Below are 19906 nucleotides of genomic sequence, written 5' to 3'. Positions count from 1 at the left end.
ACTGAGCAAAATCTTAGCACTGTCAAACTCTCAAATACTGTAGGGACAAGTAACTAATTACATGCCATTTCCTTAATAAATATCAAGTCTCCAAAGGTAAAACAGGTAATTTCATGAATTGCTTTATGCCGTATAAGGATGACATGCCAGAGCCAGACAGAAACTTCGTAGATGTCATTGTAGGTAATAAATGAAATATTTCTATGAGATCTTATGTTGGATACATTCATGATTCTTTCAATGATGTGCACATGGCTATTGTTTTGTGATGTCTGCATACAAATAGCTCCCTCTGTTTGTAATTTGATGTTATGGTGTGTGTTAAGGGGCTTCATGCCCATAATAATCTACTAAAATCACAATGGTATTATTTTCAATATTGGGTTTTATATAAACGATTTTTACCTCTAACAGAAAAAAAGAAGCACACCTGACTCGGTTAGTAATTTTAAATGCAAAGATTCAAAGCTCCTGAAATTCCAAATATTTAGACAATTGATTTCTTTTATTTTCTGAAAAACCCTTCAAACTTTAATTATTGTTTAAGTAGAGGTTCAGATGCACTTCTTCCAGTGTATATTTAAAAGTAAAATGAAAATTCACATGTTCCATCAAATAACATGATTAGTAAAATAAATATACCAAGGTACTACTCACACTTATATCAGTGATGCAGGACCCAAAATACTCTTCTATCCTCATGAAATCTGACAAACGCCAAGAATAACTTTAGAAACCATAACAAGTAAAAAAGGCATTATGATAAAATTATTTTTTCATAGAATTTTAAAGAAATACTTTTTATTATCACATATAGGTCATATATATTTTATTGAAATTGTTATTGAAGACACAGTACACTTTATATTAATGAGCGTAAAAACAATATATAGGATTAATGTGGTCTTTATGATATTTACTGTAGCTATCACATAATTTAATTAGATCCATTTTTCTATATTTCTCACAGGAGAAAGACATGTGTGGAGACTGGTAAGAGATAAAGAGTCCCAATATTATAAGCAATAATTAATCAATTTAGTTTCAAGTTGTAATTAATGAGCTGTAAGTTTAATGCAATGAGGTGTATGCTTTTACTTTTCTCACAGTTCACTTAGAACCTTTTCCTACAATTTTATTTAACAATTATTATTTCCTGTGCATTGCTTGTTTTGTCTCTTAAGGCAATGTTACTACTCACCATGTCTTGGAAATGGGAGACTAGTTTGTAGGTAGTATATGCCTTCTTCCTCTCAAAAATCCTTCAAGGACAGGTTAATTATATATGCATAAGAATTATGTTCTTTAGGAGCCAGCACTTTTTGCCAAAATAAACTTTGTTAGAATTATAAGCTAAGAGATAGCACTGATAATATTGATGTATAGACATTATATACTATATATACATATATTGTAATTATTATATATGTTATAGTCAAAACATTATTAAAAACAAAATATAGTAGATATGGATTTACACATTAAGGCTTCTAATATCAATTCAGATGTTTAATCTGATCTTATATGTTTTCTTATTTTAAAAATCAATTACTTTATTAATGCACTATATAATGGCTGATTGTATCAGTTGCACCAAGGGCATGCCTGGTGACCTCAGAAGCAAAAAGAGGACATGAGAAATACTACATCATTAGTTAAGTAAGTTGTCATATGGGTGCTGCGAGTGATACCTCAGTCCTCTGGAAGAGCAGCAATTAATTTTAATGACTGAACTATTGCTCTAGTCACTGCTTTCTTTCCTTATTCAGACACTGTCCAATATTTTTTCATTGTATCTAGGTTACAAGACTTCTTGGAATAAAGTGCTCATGGTGCTCTGCTTTTAATGATGGTTTCTATTAATGATAGTCTCTGCAATTTGAGGTTTGAAATTTTACAACATTAAATTAAATATTTCATCATATTGATGAAAATAAATCATAAAACCCCACAATAAAATTAAAAATAGCTACATAAAAATAACTCAAAATATTTAAACTGTATAATAATACTTATATGCAAAAATAAAAATTTCATGATATTGATTCTACTTTAAAATATAATTTTCCATTTCTAACCTTGTATCTCTTTTGACAAAAATAATATTATTATGCCTTAGAATTATGAAAATAAAACTAAACTGAGAATTCCTAATCTCTCTCTTTCTTTCTTAGATTCTAATTAAACAATTTTTTAAATAAAGATATTCACATATGTTATTTATTCCAAATATCATAATTTGGAAGTTTAGATTTATCTAATTTATATTTGTTTTGCATGCTACAAATTCTCCCAGGTGGTAATCCAGAAAAGTTATTGGGTAGGCTGATGTATCAATCCAGAACAGTTTACTATAAGCCCAGATGGAGAAACGCAACTTCACAATGGTGACTGAATTCATCCTGATGGGCATCACTGACCGGCCTGAGCTTCAGGCTCCATTGTTTGGACTGTTTCTCATCATCTATCTGATCTCACTGATGGGCAACATGGGCCTGATCATCCTTACGATGGTGGACTCCCGACTGCAAACACCCATGTACTTCTTTCTCAGACATTTGGCTATCACTGATCTTGGTTATTCTACAGCTATAGGACCCAAAATGCTAGTAAATTTCATTGTCAATCAAAATACAATCACTAATCATCTTTGTGCAACACAACTAACTTTTTTTCTTGTGTTCATCATTTGTGAGCTCTTTATTCTGTCTGCAATGTCCTATGACCGCTATGTGGCCATCTGTAAGCCTCTGCTCTATACTGTCATCATGTCACATAGGGTATGCTGGGTGCTAGTGGCAGTTCCTTATTTCTATAGTGTTATCATTTCTCTTCTAATAACTATAAAAATTTTTGCTTTGCCTTTTTGTGGCTACAAGATTATTAGTCATTTCTGTGACAGTCTCCCTTTAATATCATTGCTCTGTTCTAATACACATGATATTGAAATTATAATTTTGATTTCAGCAGGTTTTAATTTGGTTTCATCTCTAGTGGTACTCCTCTTTTCGTATCTGCTCATTCTTATAGCCATTTTTAGAATGAATTCAGCTGAAGGTAGGCAGAAAGCTTTGTCTACTTGTGGGTCCCACCTAACAGTGGTTATTGTCTTCTATGGTACTTTGATATTTATGTATGTTCAGCCCAAATCAAGTCACTCCTTTGACACTGATAAGGTGGCTTCCATCTTTTATACTCTGATTATCCCCATGTTGAATCCCTTGATCTATAGTCTAAGGAACAAAGATGTAAAATATGCCCTAGAAAGGTTGTGGAAAGTATTAGGCAACATTTTTTCTTAATTTAATACACAAAATGCACCTTTTAATTTAAATTATGGGAATTTTTTCTATGTATGTATCTAGTTTAATAGAAAGCAAAAAATAAATCCAATGTGTATTGATCTATTGTCTTAAAATTTGCACCCACCATTAATTGTTCTAAATAAATCAGTGAAACATAAAAAAATGTGTTTTCATTGAAGTATATTGAGTTTTCAAAGAAACTTCATGTTTGATAGAGGAATGACCAAATATAAGGAGTGGTTTACTTTTCATTTACCAGATAAATTCAAACTAAAATGAAAATGAGATCCTGCCTATACACATGTCAATTTTATTTTATTTTTATCTTATGTTATCATTGAAACTGGCCCTGGCTGACCTGGAGCTCTACACATAGACCAGAGTGGTCTTGAAATCACTGAGGTTCAATTGCCTCTGTCTCACCAATGATGAAGTTAATATTTACTACCATACCTAGGCCCCATTACTATTTTTAAAGTAGTGAAGAATCATTGTTTCTCCTCTAGGATTCATAATCTCACTAGCTATAAGCAATGAGCTATAATTAAAGTACCAGGTACAATTTCTGTCAAGTTGAGTTGGCCCTAAGTTCAATAAAAGAGTTGTTACTGCCAAGATATGAATGTCACTATTTTACCTTAAGACATGACTATGTCTACATGAATTAGTCTTAAAGGAAATGGGACTTCAGTTTTCTCATTAAAATACAAGTTATTATGTGTTTGTATTTATATCAGAATAAGAAAGTCTGACTAATTTACAAAGTGATTGTGTGTTTCATGACGAAGATAGAAAGAACAGAGCTTTGGGTTCTTATTTTACTTGTCAAAATGTAGACTATAGAAATGGGGCTTTCCACATATTTATCTTTCTAACTCATAACATATAGATATTTCACAGATAATATTTAAATATGTACACACAAAATACATTTATTTAAACATCTTCACACACTGTTATTATCCAAGGAAAAATCTCATTTATTTTACTCAAGTGTGCACAGTTTCTTTGCAAGCAAAGGAATAGCATATAATTTTTAATGATATTGAAATGGAAAAAAAAGATAGGATATACAAGCAAAATACATTTGCATACATACACTACATATATTATGTATAGTGAAACAATTTGACAACCTTTTTAAATGTAAAATCGAGGTGTGTTTAATTAATTGTTATTGTCTAAGTTAATAATTAAGTGAATGAGCATTCCAGCTCCTTAATTATCTTGTGCTGTGGTCTTACCTCTAGAGATAATTTAAATTGTTAAAATATCACTCAAGACAGATTGGAAATCAATGTGAGTTCCTGTGACAAGATGTACAGACTTCACGCTATACACATAGAATGTTTCATTTTTGCTATTAATTAAAGAAAATTAGTACAATGATAATAGAAAAATTAAAGTCAACACTGTATCAAACTTCCTCATAAACAAATTTTTAATTTGACTAAAATTTTAAATTAACAATTATCTTTCCTCAATAATTATAATAAATATTCATCCTAAGAATTTTGTCATGTGTCAAAGAAACACAGTTTATAATTTTATAAATTATTGATAATGAAAAAAGGAAATAGGGAAATACATTCAGTTTTATGGGTGGACTCTGGGTAGAAGTTGATTGGGGTGATCAGGTATAGCGAGAGAGTGAATGTAAGAGCCATTTGAGGGTAATATAGGAATCTAGTGAGATAGAGACTTCCTCAAGTATATGAAGGCAATCCAACGAAGAAGAGGCACCAATAAGAGTGTAATAGCTGCAGTAATGCAGATCACAACAAGGCCCTTTAAATCAACAGAGCAAAGCTCATAGAAATGTAGACTAAAGCAACATGCACAGGACATGGATGGTTCTGTATCAGGTCCTCAATGAATATGTTATGGTTGTCAATTTCGTGGTTTTAATGGGACTCTGGAATGTGTGAACAAGATGGTCTTTGATACTTGTGCACGATTGTTCTCAGGATGTTTGCCTTCTGTTGATTTGCCTTGTCCTGTTTGAGTGTGCTGATTTTTATCAATTTCTTTATTGTAAAATTTTGTTGTTTCCTTTTAGAAGCTTATTACTTTTAACTAGAGATAGAAAAATAGTGAATCTGGATGAGAAGTTTACTGGAGAGTTATAGCATGTGTAAAAAGAGATGAAATTGTATATGAATATTAGAAAAAAATCTAATAGCAATGAAAGGGGAAAAATAAAGTACAGAAAAGTTATGCAACCATATCATACAGAAAAATTAAAAGGATTATTTTTTTACCTTTATTAACTTGAGTATTTTTTATTTCATTTTTTCTTTATTAAGTTGAGTATTTCTTATTTACATTTCGATTGTTATTCCCTTTCCCGGTTTCCCGGCCAACATCCCCCTAACGCCTCCCCCTCCCCTTCTATAGGGGTGTTCCCCTCCCCATCCTCCCCCCATTACCGCCCTCCCCCCAACAATCACATTCACTGGGGATTCAGTCTTAGCAGAACCAAGGGCGTCCCCTTCCACTGGTGCTCTTACTAGGCTATTCATTGCTACCTATGTGGTTGGAGCCCAGGGTCAATCCATGTATAGCCTTTGGGTAGTGGCTTAGTCCCTGGAAGCTCTGATTGGTTGGCAGTGTTGTTCATATGGGGTCTCCAGCCCCTTCAGGCTCTTTCAGTCCTTTCTCTGATTCCTTCAACGGGGGTCCCGTTCTCAGTTCAGTGGTTTAATGATGGCATTCACCTATGTATTTGCTGTATTCTGACTGTGTCTCTCAGGAGAGATCTACATCCAGTTCCTGTCAGTCTGCACTTCTTTGCTTCATCCATCTTGTCTAATTGGGTGGTTGCATATGTATGGGCCACATGTGGGACAGGCTCTGAATGGGTGTTCCTTCTGCCTCTGTTTTAATCTTTGCCTCCCTATTCCCTGCCAAGGGTATTCTTCTTCCCCTTTTAAAGAAGGAGTGAAGCATTCACATTTTCGTCATCCTTCTTGAATTTCATGTGTTCAGTACATCTAGGGTAATTCGAGCATTTGGGGTAATAGCCACTTATCAATGAGTGCATACCATGTGTGTTTTTCTGTGATTGGGTTACCTCACTCAGGATGATATTTTCCAGTTCCCTCCATTTGCCTATGAATTTCATAAAGTCATTATTTTTGATAGCTGAGTAATATTCCATTGTATAAATGTACCATATTTTCTGAATCCATTCCTCTCTTGAAGGGCATTTAGGTTCTTTCCAGCTTCTGGCTATTATAAATAAGGCTGCTATGAACATAGTGGAGCATGTGTCTTTGTTATATGTTGGGGCATCTTTTGGGTATATGCCCAAGAGTGGTATAGCTGGGTCCTCAGGTAGTTCAATGTCCAATTTTCTGAGGAACCTCCAGACTGATTTCCAGAATGGTTGTACCAGTCTGCAATACCACCAACAATGGAGGAGTGTTCCTCTTTCTCCACATCCTTGCCAGCATTTGTTGTCACCTGAGTTTTTGATCTTAGCCATTCTCACTGGTGTGAGGTGAAATCTCAGGGTTGTTTTGATTTGCATTTCCCTTATGACTAAAGATGTTGAACATTTCTTTAGGTGTTTCTCAGCCATTCGGCATTCCTCAGCTGTGAATTCTTTGTTTAGCTCTGAACTCCATTTTTTAATAGGGTTATTTTTCTCCCTGCGGAGTAAACACATTATTAAAGACTAAGTAGGTCTTTGTCTCTACTAATAATAAACATGATCGCTATGTATTAGAAATCTATCACTACTGAACCTGTGAAAATATTTGGAAGTTAAAGGATGAGATTAGTTTGTAAAAAATGGATATGACCCAAAACCTGAAGAAATTTTTCTTTAGTAATAAAAAGGATTATTTTCACTTCTTGCCTGAGGCACTCTGAAGACTCCACAGTCCCAGGAGATCTGCTGCAGCCAGGGCACCATATCATCTGCATGCATATCCCTCTGAAGATGTCACAACCTGAAGGCTTCCCAGGAGATCTGCTACTTCCAGGGCTGCAAGTCTCTGAGGATACCTACAACATCCCAGAGACACAGCAAGCAGTCTCCAGACAGAGACAATCAGGTCAATTAACAGTAGAGATAACAAGATGGGACAAGGCCACAGCAGAACCATAAGCAATAGAAGCCAATATATTTTGACACAATGAGAACCCTGTTATCCCAACACAGTAAGCCCTGGATAACCCCCAAAACACCTGAAAACCAGGATGATGACCTAATATCCTATCTCAAGAAGATAATAAAGTCTTTTAAGAAAGAAATAAATAAATCAATGAAAAAATACAGAATACTGGTTAAAAAGGTAGAAATCCTCTTTCAGTCTGAAAAAAATTATTGGACAAACATGTAAAGAGGAAGTTAATAAATAGAAAAAAACTATCCTGAAATAAAAAGGTAGAAATCTTCAAAGAGGAATCAAATAAATCCCTTAAACAAATACAGGAATACACAATCAAGCAGGTGAATAATTGACAAAGTTGTCCAAGACCTAAAAATGGAAGTAGAAACAAGAAATAAATCACAAATGGAGGCAACCCTGGAAATGGAAAACTAAGAAAGAGGTCACCAACACTTTTTACAGTAGTCACAAATAATATAAAATATCTTGGTGTAACTCTAAGCAAATTGTGAAATATCTGTTTAAGAAATTCATATCTCTCAAGAAAAAATTCAAAGAAGACTTCCAAAAATTGAGCAATCTCACATGCTCACTGATTGGTAGAATTAACATAGTAAAAATAGCCATCCTACCAAAAGCAAAAGAGATTCAATGGTGTGCCCACCCAAATATTAACACAATTCTTCACAGACATAGAAAGAGTAATTCTCAACTTCATATGGAAAATTAATAAAACCCAGGATAGCAAAAACCATTATTAAAAATAAAAGAACTCCTGGGGAAATCACCATCCCTGACCGCAAGCTGTACTACAGAGCAATAGTGGTAAAAACTCCACGGTTTTGGCGAAAAGACAGTCAGGATGATCAATGGAATAAACTGAAGACACAGAAAAACCCAAGCACTTATGAACACTTAATCTTTGATAAAAAACCAAAAATATACAATAAAAAAGGAGGCACCATTAATAAATGGTGCTGGTTGAACTTCAAGTCTGTATGTAAAAAAAAAAAATCAAAATATATCCATATTTGTTGGACAAAACTCAGTTCAGGTGAATCAAGGACCTCCACATAAAACAAGATACACTGAAACTAATAAAAGAGAAAGTGGGAAAGGGGCTCCAACTCATTGGCAAGCATAGAATTTTCACAAACAGAATACTGGTGGCTCTGGTTGTAAGTTGAAGAATTGATAAATGGGACCTCATGAAGCTGAAAAGTTTCTCTAAGGCAAAAAAGCAAAGTCACCAGGACAAACCAGCAACCAACAGATTGAAAAAAAATATCATAACTCCATTTCTGATGGAGGGCTAATATCTAAAACATATAAAGAACTCAAGAAGTTAACCTCTTAAAAACTATATAACCCAATCAAAAAATGGGGTATAGAACTAAACAGATTTCACATCAGAGGAATCTCAGATTACCGAGAAGCACTTAAAGAAATGTTCAGTTTCAATCTCCCCTGTTTGGTATTTCTACTAATTTCCCTGATGGGACCTGGGAACCTCATGCTTCCCTGGCATCTGGGAATTTCTAGTGGCTAATCTCAGGTTCCCGAGGCTAACTGCTACACATTTCCCTTCAGTTTCCTCACCCTCTGGATTTCTCCTACCCCTTCTCCTCCAAAACCTGATCCTGCCCCTCTTTACCCACCCCATTTTCTTTCCATTTGGGTCCCTTCCTCCCATTACCTCTCTTGAATATTTTGTTCCTACAAAATTCATACAAAGTATGACTGAAGCATCCACACTCAGGTTTTTCTTCTTCTTGTGCTTCATATGGTCTGTGAGTTGTATCGTGGGTATTCTGAGGTTTTTGCCTCATATCCACTTATCAGTGAATACATACCATGTGTGTGTGTGTGTGTGTGTGTGTGTGTGTGTGTGTGTGTGTGTGTGTGTTTTGTGACTGAGTTACCTCACTCAGGATGATACTTATTAGTCCCATCCATTTGCCTATGAAATTCATGAAGTCATTGTTTTTAATAGCTGAGAAGTACTACACTGTATAAATGTATCATATTTTGTGTATCCATTGCTCTATTGACAATTAACATTTGGATTGTTTCTAGTTTCTCTATATTATAAATAAGGCAGCTATGAACATAGGGCAGCATGTGTCCTTGTTAAATATTGGAGGATCTTTTGGTTATATGCACAAGAGAGATATAGCTGGATCCTCAAGCAGAACTATTTCCAATTTTCTGAGGAACCTACAGACTGATGGAATGAGCTCGCAATCCTACCAACAATAGAGGACCATTTGTCTTTCTTGACATCCTTACCAACATATGCTGTCACCTGAGTTTTGGACCTTAGCCATTTTGATTGGTGTAAGGTAGAATCTCAGGATCATTTTGATTTGCATTTTCCTGATGACTAAGGACATTGATCATTTCTTTTTCTATTAATTATTTTATTTACTTACATTTCAAATGTTATTCCCCTTTCCCATTTCCTCTCCCCAAAGCCCCACCCCTGCTTCAGTGATGGTGCTTCCCCACCCACCCACCAACCAACTCCTGACTCATGACCCTAGCATTCTCTTATGTTGGGGCAATGAACCTAGAGAGGACCAAGGTCTCTGCTCCCATTGATGGCAATCCTATGCAGTTGGAGCCATGGGATCCTCCATGTGCGTTCTTTGGTTGGTAGTTTCGTCTTTGGGAATTCTGGAGGACGGGTCTGGATGGTTGATATTGTTGTTCATCCTATGGGTTTGCAAACCACTTTGGCTCCATTTGTTTTTCCCCTAACTCATTCATGGGGGTCCCAGTGCTCATGCCAATGTTTGCCTGCCAATATCTGCATTAGTATTGGTCAGGCTCAGACAGAACCCCTCAAAGGACAGCTATATCAGGCTCCTGTCATCAAGTACTTCTTGGCATCAGCATTAGCATCTGGGGTTTGTGTCTGCATATAGGATGGATGTATAAGTGGGGTAGTCTCTGGATGGTCTTTCCTTCAGTTCCTGCTCTAAGCTTTGTCCCTGTTTTTCCTTTAGACAGGAGCAATTCCAGGTTAATATTTTTGAGATGGGTAGGCAGTCCCATTACTCACATGGGGATAACACAAAGACCCAATGAACAAAAGAACTTCAGACCAATTTTCCTTATGAATATTGATGGAAAAATACTTACTGAAATTCTTGCAAACAGAATAGAAGAACACATCAAATGATCATTCACCATGATCAAGTAGGAAAGTGAGGATGGTTCAATATAAGAGAATCTATCAATATGATCCAGTATATAAATAAACTCAAAGTAAAACCACATGTTCAACTTATTAGATGCTGAGAAAGCATTTGACAAAATATAACACCCCTTCATATTAAAAAGTTCATAATAAAAGATCAGGAATTCAAGGCCTAAACATAATAAAAGCAATATACAGAAAAGCAATAGACAAAATCAAACTAAATAACAACTTGAAGCAATCCCACTAAAATCAGGAACTGGACAGGGATGCCTGCTCTCTCCCTATCAGTACAATATAGTACTATAAGTTTTACTTAGAGCAATTAGATGAAAAAAGGAGGTCAAATGGATACACATTAGAAAGGAAGAAGTCAAGATATCACTATTTGCAAATGATATGACAGTATACAAAAGCAACACCAAAAATTCCACCAGAGAACTCATACAACTGATAAAAAACGTCAGCAAAGTGGCTGAATAAAAAATTAACTCAAACAAATTAGTAGCCTTCCTCTACTCAAAAGATAAACAGGTTGAGAAAGAAATTAGGTTGAAAGAGTTGAAGGAACTTGAAACCCCATGAAAACAAACCAGAGATTCCAGGGACTAAACCAGTACTGAAAGACTATACATGGACTGACCCAGGGTTCCAACTGCATATGTAGCAGAGAATAGCCTTGTTGGGGCACCAGTGGAAGGGAAAGCCCTTGATCCTGCCAAGATTAGACCCCCGCCCCAGTGCAGGGGAATATGGGGGGGCAGTAAGGGGCATGGATTGGGGGAATACCCATATGGGGGAGGGGGATGGGAAAGGGAGGGGAGGGGGGCTTATGGACAGGAAACCGGGAAGGGGAATAACCTTTGAAATGTAAGTAAAGAAATATATAATAAGAAATTTTAAAGAAAGCAATTAGGAAGATGACACCCTTCACAATAGTCACAAATCATACAAAATATCTTCATGTAACTCTAACCAAGCAAGTAAGAGATATGTGCAACATGAACTTCAAATCCCTGAAGAAAGAAATTGAAGAAGACCTCAAAAGATGGAAAGCTCTCCCATGCTCATAGATCTGAAAGATTAACATAGTAAAAATGGCCATTCAACCTAAAGCAATCTACAGATTCAATCCAATGAATGCCTATTAAAACTCCAGTCAATTCTTCACAGAGATAGAAAGAACGATTCTCAAATTCATCTGGAATAACAAAAACCCAGGTTAGCAAAAACTATTCTCAACAATAAGAGAACATCTGGGGGAATCTCCATTCCTGACCTCAGGCTCTACTGCAGAGCAATAGTGATGAAAACTACACAGTATTGGTACAGAGACAGATAAGTAGATCAGTGTGATAGAATTGATGACACAGAATTAAACCAACACATCTATGGTCACCTGATATTTGACAAAGAAGCCAACAACGTCCAGCGGAAAAAAGACAGCATATTCAATTCAAGTGGCAGTAGGCATGTAGAAAACTGCATATTGATCCATTCTTATTACCCTATACAAGCTCAAGTCCAAGTGAATCAAGGACTTCCACATAAAACCAGATACACTGAAACTAATAGAAGATAAAGTAGAGAAAAACGTTTGAACACATGGCCAGAGGGGAAATTTTCCTGAACAAAACACCAAAGGCTTATGCTCTAATATCAACAATCGACAAATGGGACCTCATAAAATTGCAAAGCTTCTGTAAGGCAAAGGATACTTCATCAGGACAAAAAGGCAACCTACAGATTGGGAAAAGATCTTTACCAACCCTACATCCAATATAGGGCTAATATCCAAATATACAAAGAATTCAAGAAGTTTGATTCCACAGAAACAAATTACCCTATTGAAAATGGGGTACAGAGCTAAACAAAACATTTTCAACTGAGGAACCTTGAATGGAGTAGAAGCACCAAAGAAACGTTCAACATCCTCAGTCATGTGGGAAATGGAAATCAAAATGACCCTGAAATTCCACCTCAGAGCAATCTGAATGGCTAAATCCAAAACTCAGGTGACAGCAGAAGACCATAGCTATTTTCAGGCATTGGAATAGCTAACTCACAAATGTGGCTTGATGGGTTAGTCAAATGTCTTGCCCATAGAAGAAAATACCTTATGTGACTTCAATAGTGGATATATGATTCAATCAGGATTTTGATAGTCTTGCGTTTGTTCAGTGATAAAGCCCGTGTCAAACTAGTTATCATGATAACTCTAATAACTGATGCTCTCTTTAAATGAATAAATAAATTATTAAAGTTATTTAGGTCTCTGTGGAAATCTCAGGTTGTTAGTTTCTTTTTGATGGTTATCTTTATAATTTCCCTTTGGGGAATACATAGAGTGTCCCAGACAATTAGAAGACACAGCAAAGTCTTAAGTTTCTAAGATGATCTAGATGTGATCATTTGAACAAAATGTTTGATACTTCCTCTGGGAACATCAGAAAGAGCAAAGAAAGCCATAAATACTTGCTACCTTAAAGAGAAAGTAGAAGTGATACAGAATATTAGAATTTTATCCCTTCTCAAAGGTAAGTGCTTTCAGGTATTTGATACAGACAGACACCAGCGTACAAGTGCTTTCTTATTGTGCCTGGCCTCTGACTGCTGGTACTCTGTGATTCCTAGAGATGCAGGACAAAAATAGTGCATTCACCTGTGTTTCTTACAGTTGTAAAGTTGTCTCAAGATATTACCATTTATCATTTGAACAGATTTCCTTAATCCATTGTATTTATTAGAGTTTCAAGTGAAGAGGAGTGAGAGATATATCAATAATTCATTAGTGATCTCACACATTAATATAATGAGAATTATTTTCAGAAACAAAACCAGATGGCATATTGTATTTGTTTTGCATAAAATGAAAAATAGGTTCTGGTATGATTCCTGGATAACAAAATATATTTTCATTTTTAAAATTACTTAATTAATTGAGAAGGTATAAATTTACAACACAAATAAGTCAAACAATACATATATGATACAAATTTCCTACTAAAAGGGATACATTCACAAAAGAATGAACATTTCCATAAAACTTCTTATATACTGAACATTTTTATTGAGTATTTTGCAATGCTGCATGTATAGCAGTTAGGAGGTTAACATTTGTGCTGCACATGCTGAAAAGCCTACCCTGCATGTTTCTTCATTAAGAAATAAACTCTGCTTTAACTCATGTCACTTCTATATGGTATTATAGAGTAATTATGGTAAAGTATACAAAGAAAATTACTAAATATTAATACTTTAACTAGAGTGTACCTAAACATTGTATCTGGTAGCTTAAAATATGTGAGCATTCTATTGAAAGGAAACTTGAATACTTGTATTTTAACTGTAATAAAACAATCAAAACTAAATGTCAGTGATGTACACTGACATATATATATATATATATATATATATATATATATATTTAGTGTCATACAATATCAAGCACAATATATTAGGCTGAGTGCTTTGAGAAGTTCTCTTTTTACCAGATTAGAAATTACTGTAGAGTGACTTGCATTCTCTATTCAATCCAATGTTATTAAATTCCTGATTATAGTACAGTCCCACTCACCAATGCATGTCATAATAGTATATGCGCTATAATTACAAAATAATGATAAATACTTTCATTATATATCTTCTAGAAGAGATCATTTCTACAAAAGAATACTTTATATAGTCATTTAAAAATCACGTGCACATATTATTTGTGATCATTTGTTTTAAAAACAATATTTGTTCATCCTATAAATATAACTTAATAGAAGTTGAAAACAGTGGTTTCCTTCTTTTGAAGGATATAATTGGATGACATGGAGCAAAAGAATACAACATCCCTGCTTGGGTTCATCTTGATGGGAGTCACACAGAACACTGAGCTTCAGCTTCCTTTGTTTGGGATCTTCTTCATCATCTATGCAGTCACAGTCATGGGCAACCTGGGCATGATCATTTTGACCAAGCTGGACTCACACCTACATACCCCTATGTACTTTTTCATCAGACACCTGGCCTTTATTGACCTTGGGAATTCAACTGTCATCTGTCCCAAGATGCTGGTGGATTTTGTTATGGATGAAAAAAACATTTCTTTCTATGCATGTGCTACACAGTTGTCATTCTTCCTTTTGTTCATTATCAGTGAATTTTTTATCTTGTCTGCAATGGCCTATGACCGCTATGTGGCCATCTGCAACCCTCTACTCTACAGTGTGATCATGTCTCAGAGACTTTGCCACGTGCTCGTGGGCATTCCATACCTCTACAGCACCTTCCAAGCTCTCCTGTTTACCAGTAAGATTTTCACATTATCTTTCTGTGGTTCTAACATCATCAGCCATTTCTACTGTGATGATGTTTTCTTGTTACCTATGTTGTGTTCAAATGCTGAAGAAATACAGTTGCTGATCATATTATTTTCAGCATTGAATTTGATCTCCTCTCTTCTGGTAGTCCTTGGATCATATATTCTGATTCTGCTGGCCATATGTCGAATGCATTCTGCAGAAGGCAGGAGAAAAGCTTTCTCTACATGTGGGTCTCATCTGACAGTGGTTGTGGTGTTCTATGGTACTCTATTCTTTATGTATTTGCAACCTAAATCCACTCACTCTTTAGAGAATGATAAAATAGCCTCTGTGTTTTATACTTTAGTGATCCCCATGCTTAACCCCTTGATATACAGTTTAAGGAATAAAGAGGTTAAAAATGCCTTCTACAGGGTATTAAAGAATCAATTTAAAATTAAAACTTAATATTCAGTATTTTATATTATAATAAATTGCAGTAAGACAAATTCTATTTTATAAATTTTTGGTTTTTCATGCCCATAAGACAATTTCAATTTTTCTCACATCAACTTCCTTATTTTTCACATCAACGTATATTATTATTTTTCCCTCCATATTTAAATATTTTTTAATTTTTCATGAGATTTTGATTCTTTCCTCCAATCTCCCCATATATTCCTCCTCATTGTCCTCTTTTCAACTAAATGTTATTGCAAGTGTATCTTTCTCTCTATCTGTCTCTGTCTCTGTCTCTCTGTCTCTCTCTACATATATATATATATATATATTTATATATATATATAAAGTTATTGTCTAATAGTGTATAACATCTTCTTTTTGTAAAAGTTTAATAGTTAATATAATTCTATTATCTATAATACTCAATGTGTAACTTAGGTCTCTAGAATTTTCATTATACCTAACACTCTGTACCTGGCAGTGCATATTTTCCACCATCCCCTTCCATTTCTAGTAATCTGTTCATTATTCTTTTAAATCTCCTCATACATGTGAAAATGTAGTAAATTTAAGTCTGTATTTTATTTTCATTAGTATAATTTCTGATAGGCTATTCTGCATTATCACAAACTGCATTTTCTACTTCCTATTTTATATTTAAATGACCATTCATTACGTGTATATTTAGACATGTGATGCTGAAATAATATTGGAGTGAGATATTTTTATTAGATTATGATTTTTGAAAGAGTGATTGTATTATTATGACTCTATAATCAGAGAAAGAATGGGAGTGTTTTAAAATATAAAATCATCAATATTCTCTATCCTGTATGCCTACAATGGTTGCATCACTATCTATACGTTCTATGAGCCTAGAAGATTTTCCATTTTATTTTATTTTATTTACATTCCACCTGTTTTACCCCTTCCCGGTTCCTCCCACTCACAGTTACTCATCCCATTCCTCTCCTCCCTTGCCACTGAGAGGGTGTACCCCTCCCATGAGGCCTCTCCCTCCCTGGGACCTAAAGCCTCTCAATGATTAAGAGTATCTTCTCCCACTGAGGCCAGACCATGCTTTCCTCGGTTATGTTTGCTGACTGGCTGGTGGTTCAGTCTCTGGGAGCTCCCTGGGGTCCATGTTAGCTGAGACTCCTAGTCTTCTTATGGGTCACCTTCCCCTTCAGCTACTTTAGTCATTCTCCTAATTCAACCATAGTGGTCACTGACTTCAGTCTAGTACTTGGGTGTAAGTATCTGCTCCTATCTCAGTCAGATGCTGATAGGGCCTCTCAGAGCACAGCCATGCTAGGCTCATCTCTGTAAGCACATCATAGCATCAGTAATAGTGTCAGGCCTTGGTACCCCACAATGAGATGGAATCAAATTGGTCAGATCATTGGACTGGCTTTCCTTCTGACTCTTCTCCATTTTTGTCCCTGAAGTTCTTTTAGACAGGTATCTTTCTGGGTAAATATTTTGACTGTGGGTTAGTAACCCTGTTCTTCCACTTGAGGACCTGTCTATCAGCTGGAGGTAGATTCTTCAAGTTTCCTCTCCCCATTGTTAGGCATTTTGGCTAAGGTTACCTACCCCCATTGAGTTCTGACTCTCTCTCACCTTTTGGGTCTCTGGTACTTTCTAGAAGTTCCGTCTCCCTCTTTTCCCAGAGGCTGCATATTTCCATTAATTTTCCTGGACCTCTGAGCTTCTCTCCTGCCCAACCCCCATACAAGAACCGGTTCTGCTTTTCTCCACCCCTGCCCTTGGTAGCACACACTTGAAGGAGCCTAGAAGATTAAGAGTGGATTCAAGACATTGGATGGTGGAGATTGACTTTGCTTTTAATTGTGACTGTGCTCTGATATTTTTCCTCCTGAAGAAAGAAAGTATTTTAGTGGAGTCTACAGTTAAGAGAATTTGAAATTTAAAAAGACTTTGAATTTTAAAAGGTACTGGATATCGTAAGGGATTGAACTTTTCATATGCAAAGACTGTGGGACTCTTTAAGTTATTTAGATCTTGGTAATAAATAAGAAAGTAGGAGTTGAAGCTTAATAGTGATGTGTTGGTGTGTCAAGTTGACATGGGGTCAATTGTACTATCTCGCTTTGTGTGTTAACTTGACACAAGCTGGAGTTACACAGAGAAAGGAGCTTCAATTGAGAAAATGCCACCATGAGAACCAGCTGTAGGGCATTTTCTCAACTAGTGAGCAAGGGGAGAACACAGGCCACTGTGGGTGGTACCATCCCTGGGCTGGTGTTCTTTGTTTCTATAAGAGAGCAAGCTGACCAAGCTTGGGGAAGCAAGCCAGTAAGAAGCATCCCTCCATGGCCTCTGCATCAACTCCTGTTTCCTGACATGCTTGAGTTTCAGTCCTGACTTCCTTTGGTGATGAACAGCAACATGGAAGTGTAAGCTGAATAAACCCTTTCCTCCTCAACATGCTTCTTGGTCATGATGTTTGTGCAGGAATAGAAACCCTGACTAAGAAAACACCCAAGCCAGGAGAACTATGTTTGATCCTGAGAATTTGTGTAATGGTGGAAGGAAACACAAACTGCACAAAGTTATCCACAGATGCACCTCCAACACCTACTATAAGCACACACACACACACACAAAAGGGAAAAAAAGCCAAAAGAATAATGTAACTCAGAGCTAAACAGATATTTAATATGAATTGATATATGTGTTAATAAACAGGGTGGGATCAATTAGGAAGCATAAGACAGAATACTTAAAAGAAATTCCAAAGACAACAAATAGTAAGAAAGCTACTGACAATTGATAGCTGCTTGGAAAAATGCAGTCAGTTTATTTCAATGGAGTGGCCCCTTTTAGGTCAACAAATTCCAGTGGATGTCTGCATACACTAAAGTATATAGACAACAAGAACTCTAGGGGCTTAAAAGAGTCAGAAAATAAAGTGAGTGATTAGGGCAGTGAATAGACCTAGCAGGAATATTAGAGAGATTTGAACACACACACACACACACACACACACACACACACTTACAGAAATACATATATACTTACACACACACATACATATAATGAAAATTTCAAACAATTAATTTGAAATGAACAGTAACTTTCAAAATAGTCTCAAATGATATAACATATCTTGGCATGTGACCGTTAAGTCTTTGAAGGAAGAAATTTATGAAGATATGAGAAGTTGGAAAAATCTCCATCTCCCATGGAGATCTATAATACATATTGTAAAAAATGGTGATGCAACCAAAAGCAATCTATCGATTCACCACAACCCTCACAAAATTCCAAAACAAAATTTTACAAACCTTAACAGGACAATACTCAGATTCATATGGAAAACAAATAAGCAAACAAACAAAAAAACAAAGGAGAGATAAAATACTCCTGAACTCTAAAAGAATTTCCAATTGTTAGACCATTCAAAATTTCAAGTTATAGTACAAAGCCATAGTAAGAAAAACCTTATGGCAAAGATGTGAAGAAAGAGGAATACTCCTCCATTGCTGTTCAGAATACAAGAAAATTGGAAATAGTTCTACCTGAAGATCCAGCTATTCCACTACTGGACATATACCCAGATGATGATCCAACATATAACAAGGATACGTGCTCTACTATGTTCATAGCAGCCTTATTTATTATAGCCAGAAGCCTGAAACAACCAAAAACAAATATAACCGAAACAAACAGTCTTTAATATCACTCAATATTAATGGGTTCAACCCACCTATAAAAAGACATAAGCTAACAGATTGTATATACAAACAAGATCCAGCCTTTTGCTGCAAAAAAGAAACACACTCAACTAACAAAGACAGACATTATCTCAGAGTAAAAGGATGGAAAAAGGTCTTCCAAGCAAATAGTCCCAAGAAACAAGCTGGATTTGCCAATCTAATATCCAATAAAATAGACTTTCAACTAAAACTTATCCAGTGTGATGAGCAAGGACGCTTCATATCTCTCAGAGGAAAAATCAACCAAGAGAAAGTCTCAATTCTAAACATCTATGCCCCAAATGCAAGGGTACCCACATTCATAAAAGAAACTTTACTAAAGCTCAAAATACACACTGAATCCCACAAAATAATAGTGGGAGACTTCAACAACCCACTCTCACCAATTGACAGGTCATGGAAACAGAAACTAAACAGAGACACAGAAAAACTAATAGAGGTTATGAACCAAATGGATTTGATAGATATCTACAGAACATTTCACCTTAAAATAAAATAATACATCTTTTCAGTATTTCATGATACCTTCTCTAAAATTGACCATATAATTGGTCACAAAACAACCTTCAATCAATACAAGAAGATTGAAATAATCCCATTCATCACACCAGGCCACAGTGGCCTAAGGCTGGTCTTCAGTAACAGCAAAAACAACAGAAAGCCACGTACACATGGAAACTGAAAAAACCCTGCACTCAATGAAAACTTGGTTAGGGAAAAAGAAAAGAAAGAAATTAAAGGCTTCCTAGAATTTAATAAAGATGTTGACATATCATACGCAAAC

The 19906-nt window shown here is 35.5% G+C and overlaps 2 protein-coding genes across 2 annotated transcripts; both read left to right on the top strand.

The window, feature by feature from the left end:
* The first annotated feature begins 2363 nt into the window (after positions 1-2363).
* Positions 2364-3302, top strand: LOC116900289 (olfactory receptor 8K3-like). Its single transcript, XM_032902044.1, has one exon. It carries the CDS (start codon positions 2364-2366, stop codon positions 3300-3302), a length of 939 nt encoding a protein of 312 aa, XP_032757935.1.
* An 11141-nt stretch (positions 3303-14443) lies between these two features.
* LOC116900288 (olfactory receptor 8K5) lies at positions 14444-15385 on the top strand. Its single transcript, XM_032902043.1, has one exon. It carries the CDS (start codon positions 14444-14446, stop codon positions 15383-15385), a length of 942 nt encoding a protein of 313 aa, XP_032757934.1.
* Positions 15386-19906: the final 4521 nt, after the last annotated feature.

This window comes from Rattus rattus, chromosome 5 (genome assembly GCF_011064425.1).
Source record: "Rattus rattus isolate New Zealand chromosome 5, Rrattus_CSIRO_v1, whole genome shotgun sequence".
Lineage (NCBI taxonomy): Eukaryota > Metazoa > Chordata > Mammalia > Rodentia > Muridae > Rattus > Rattus rattus.
The sequence above is the reverse complement of the archived record's forward strand: the minus strand, read 5'-3'. Positions and strand labels throughout refer to the sequence as shown.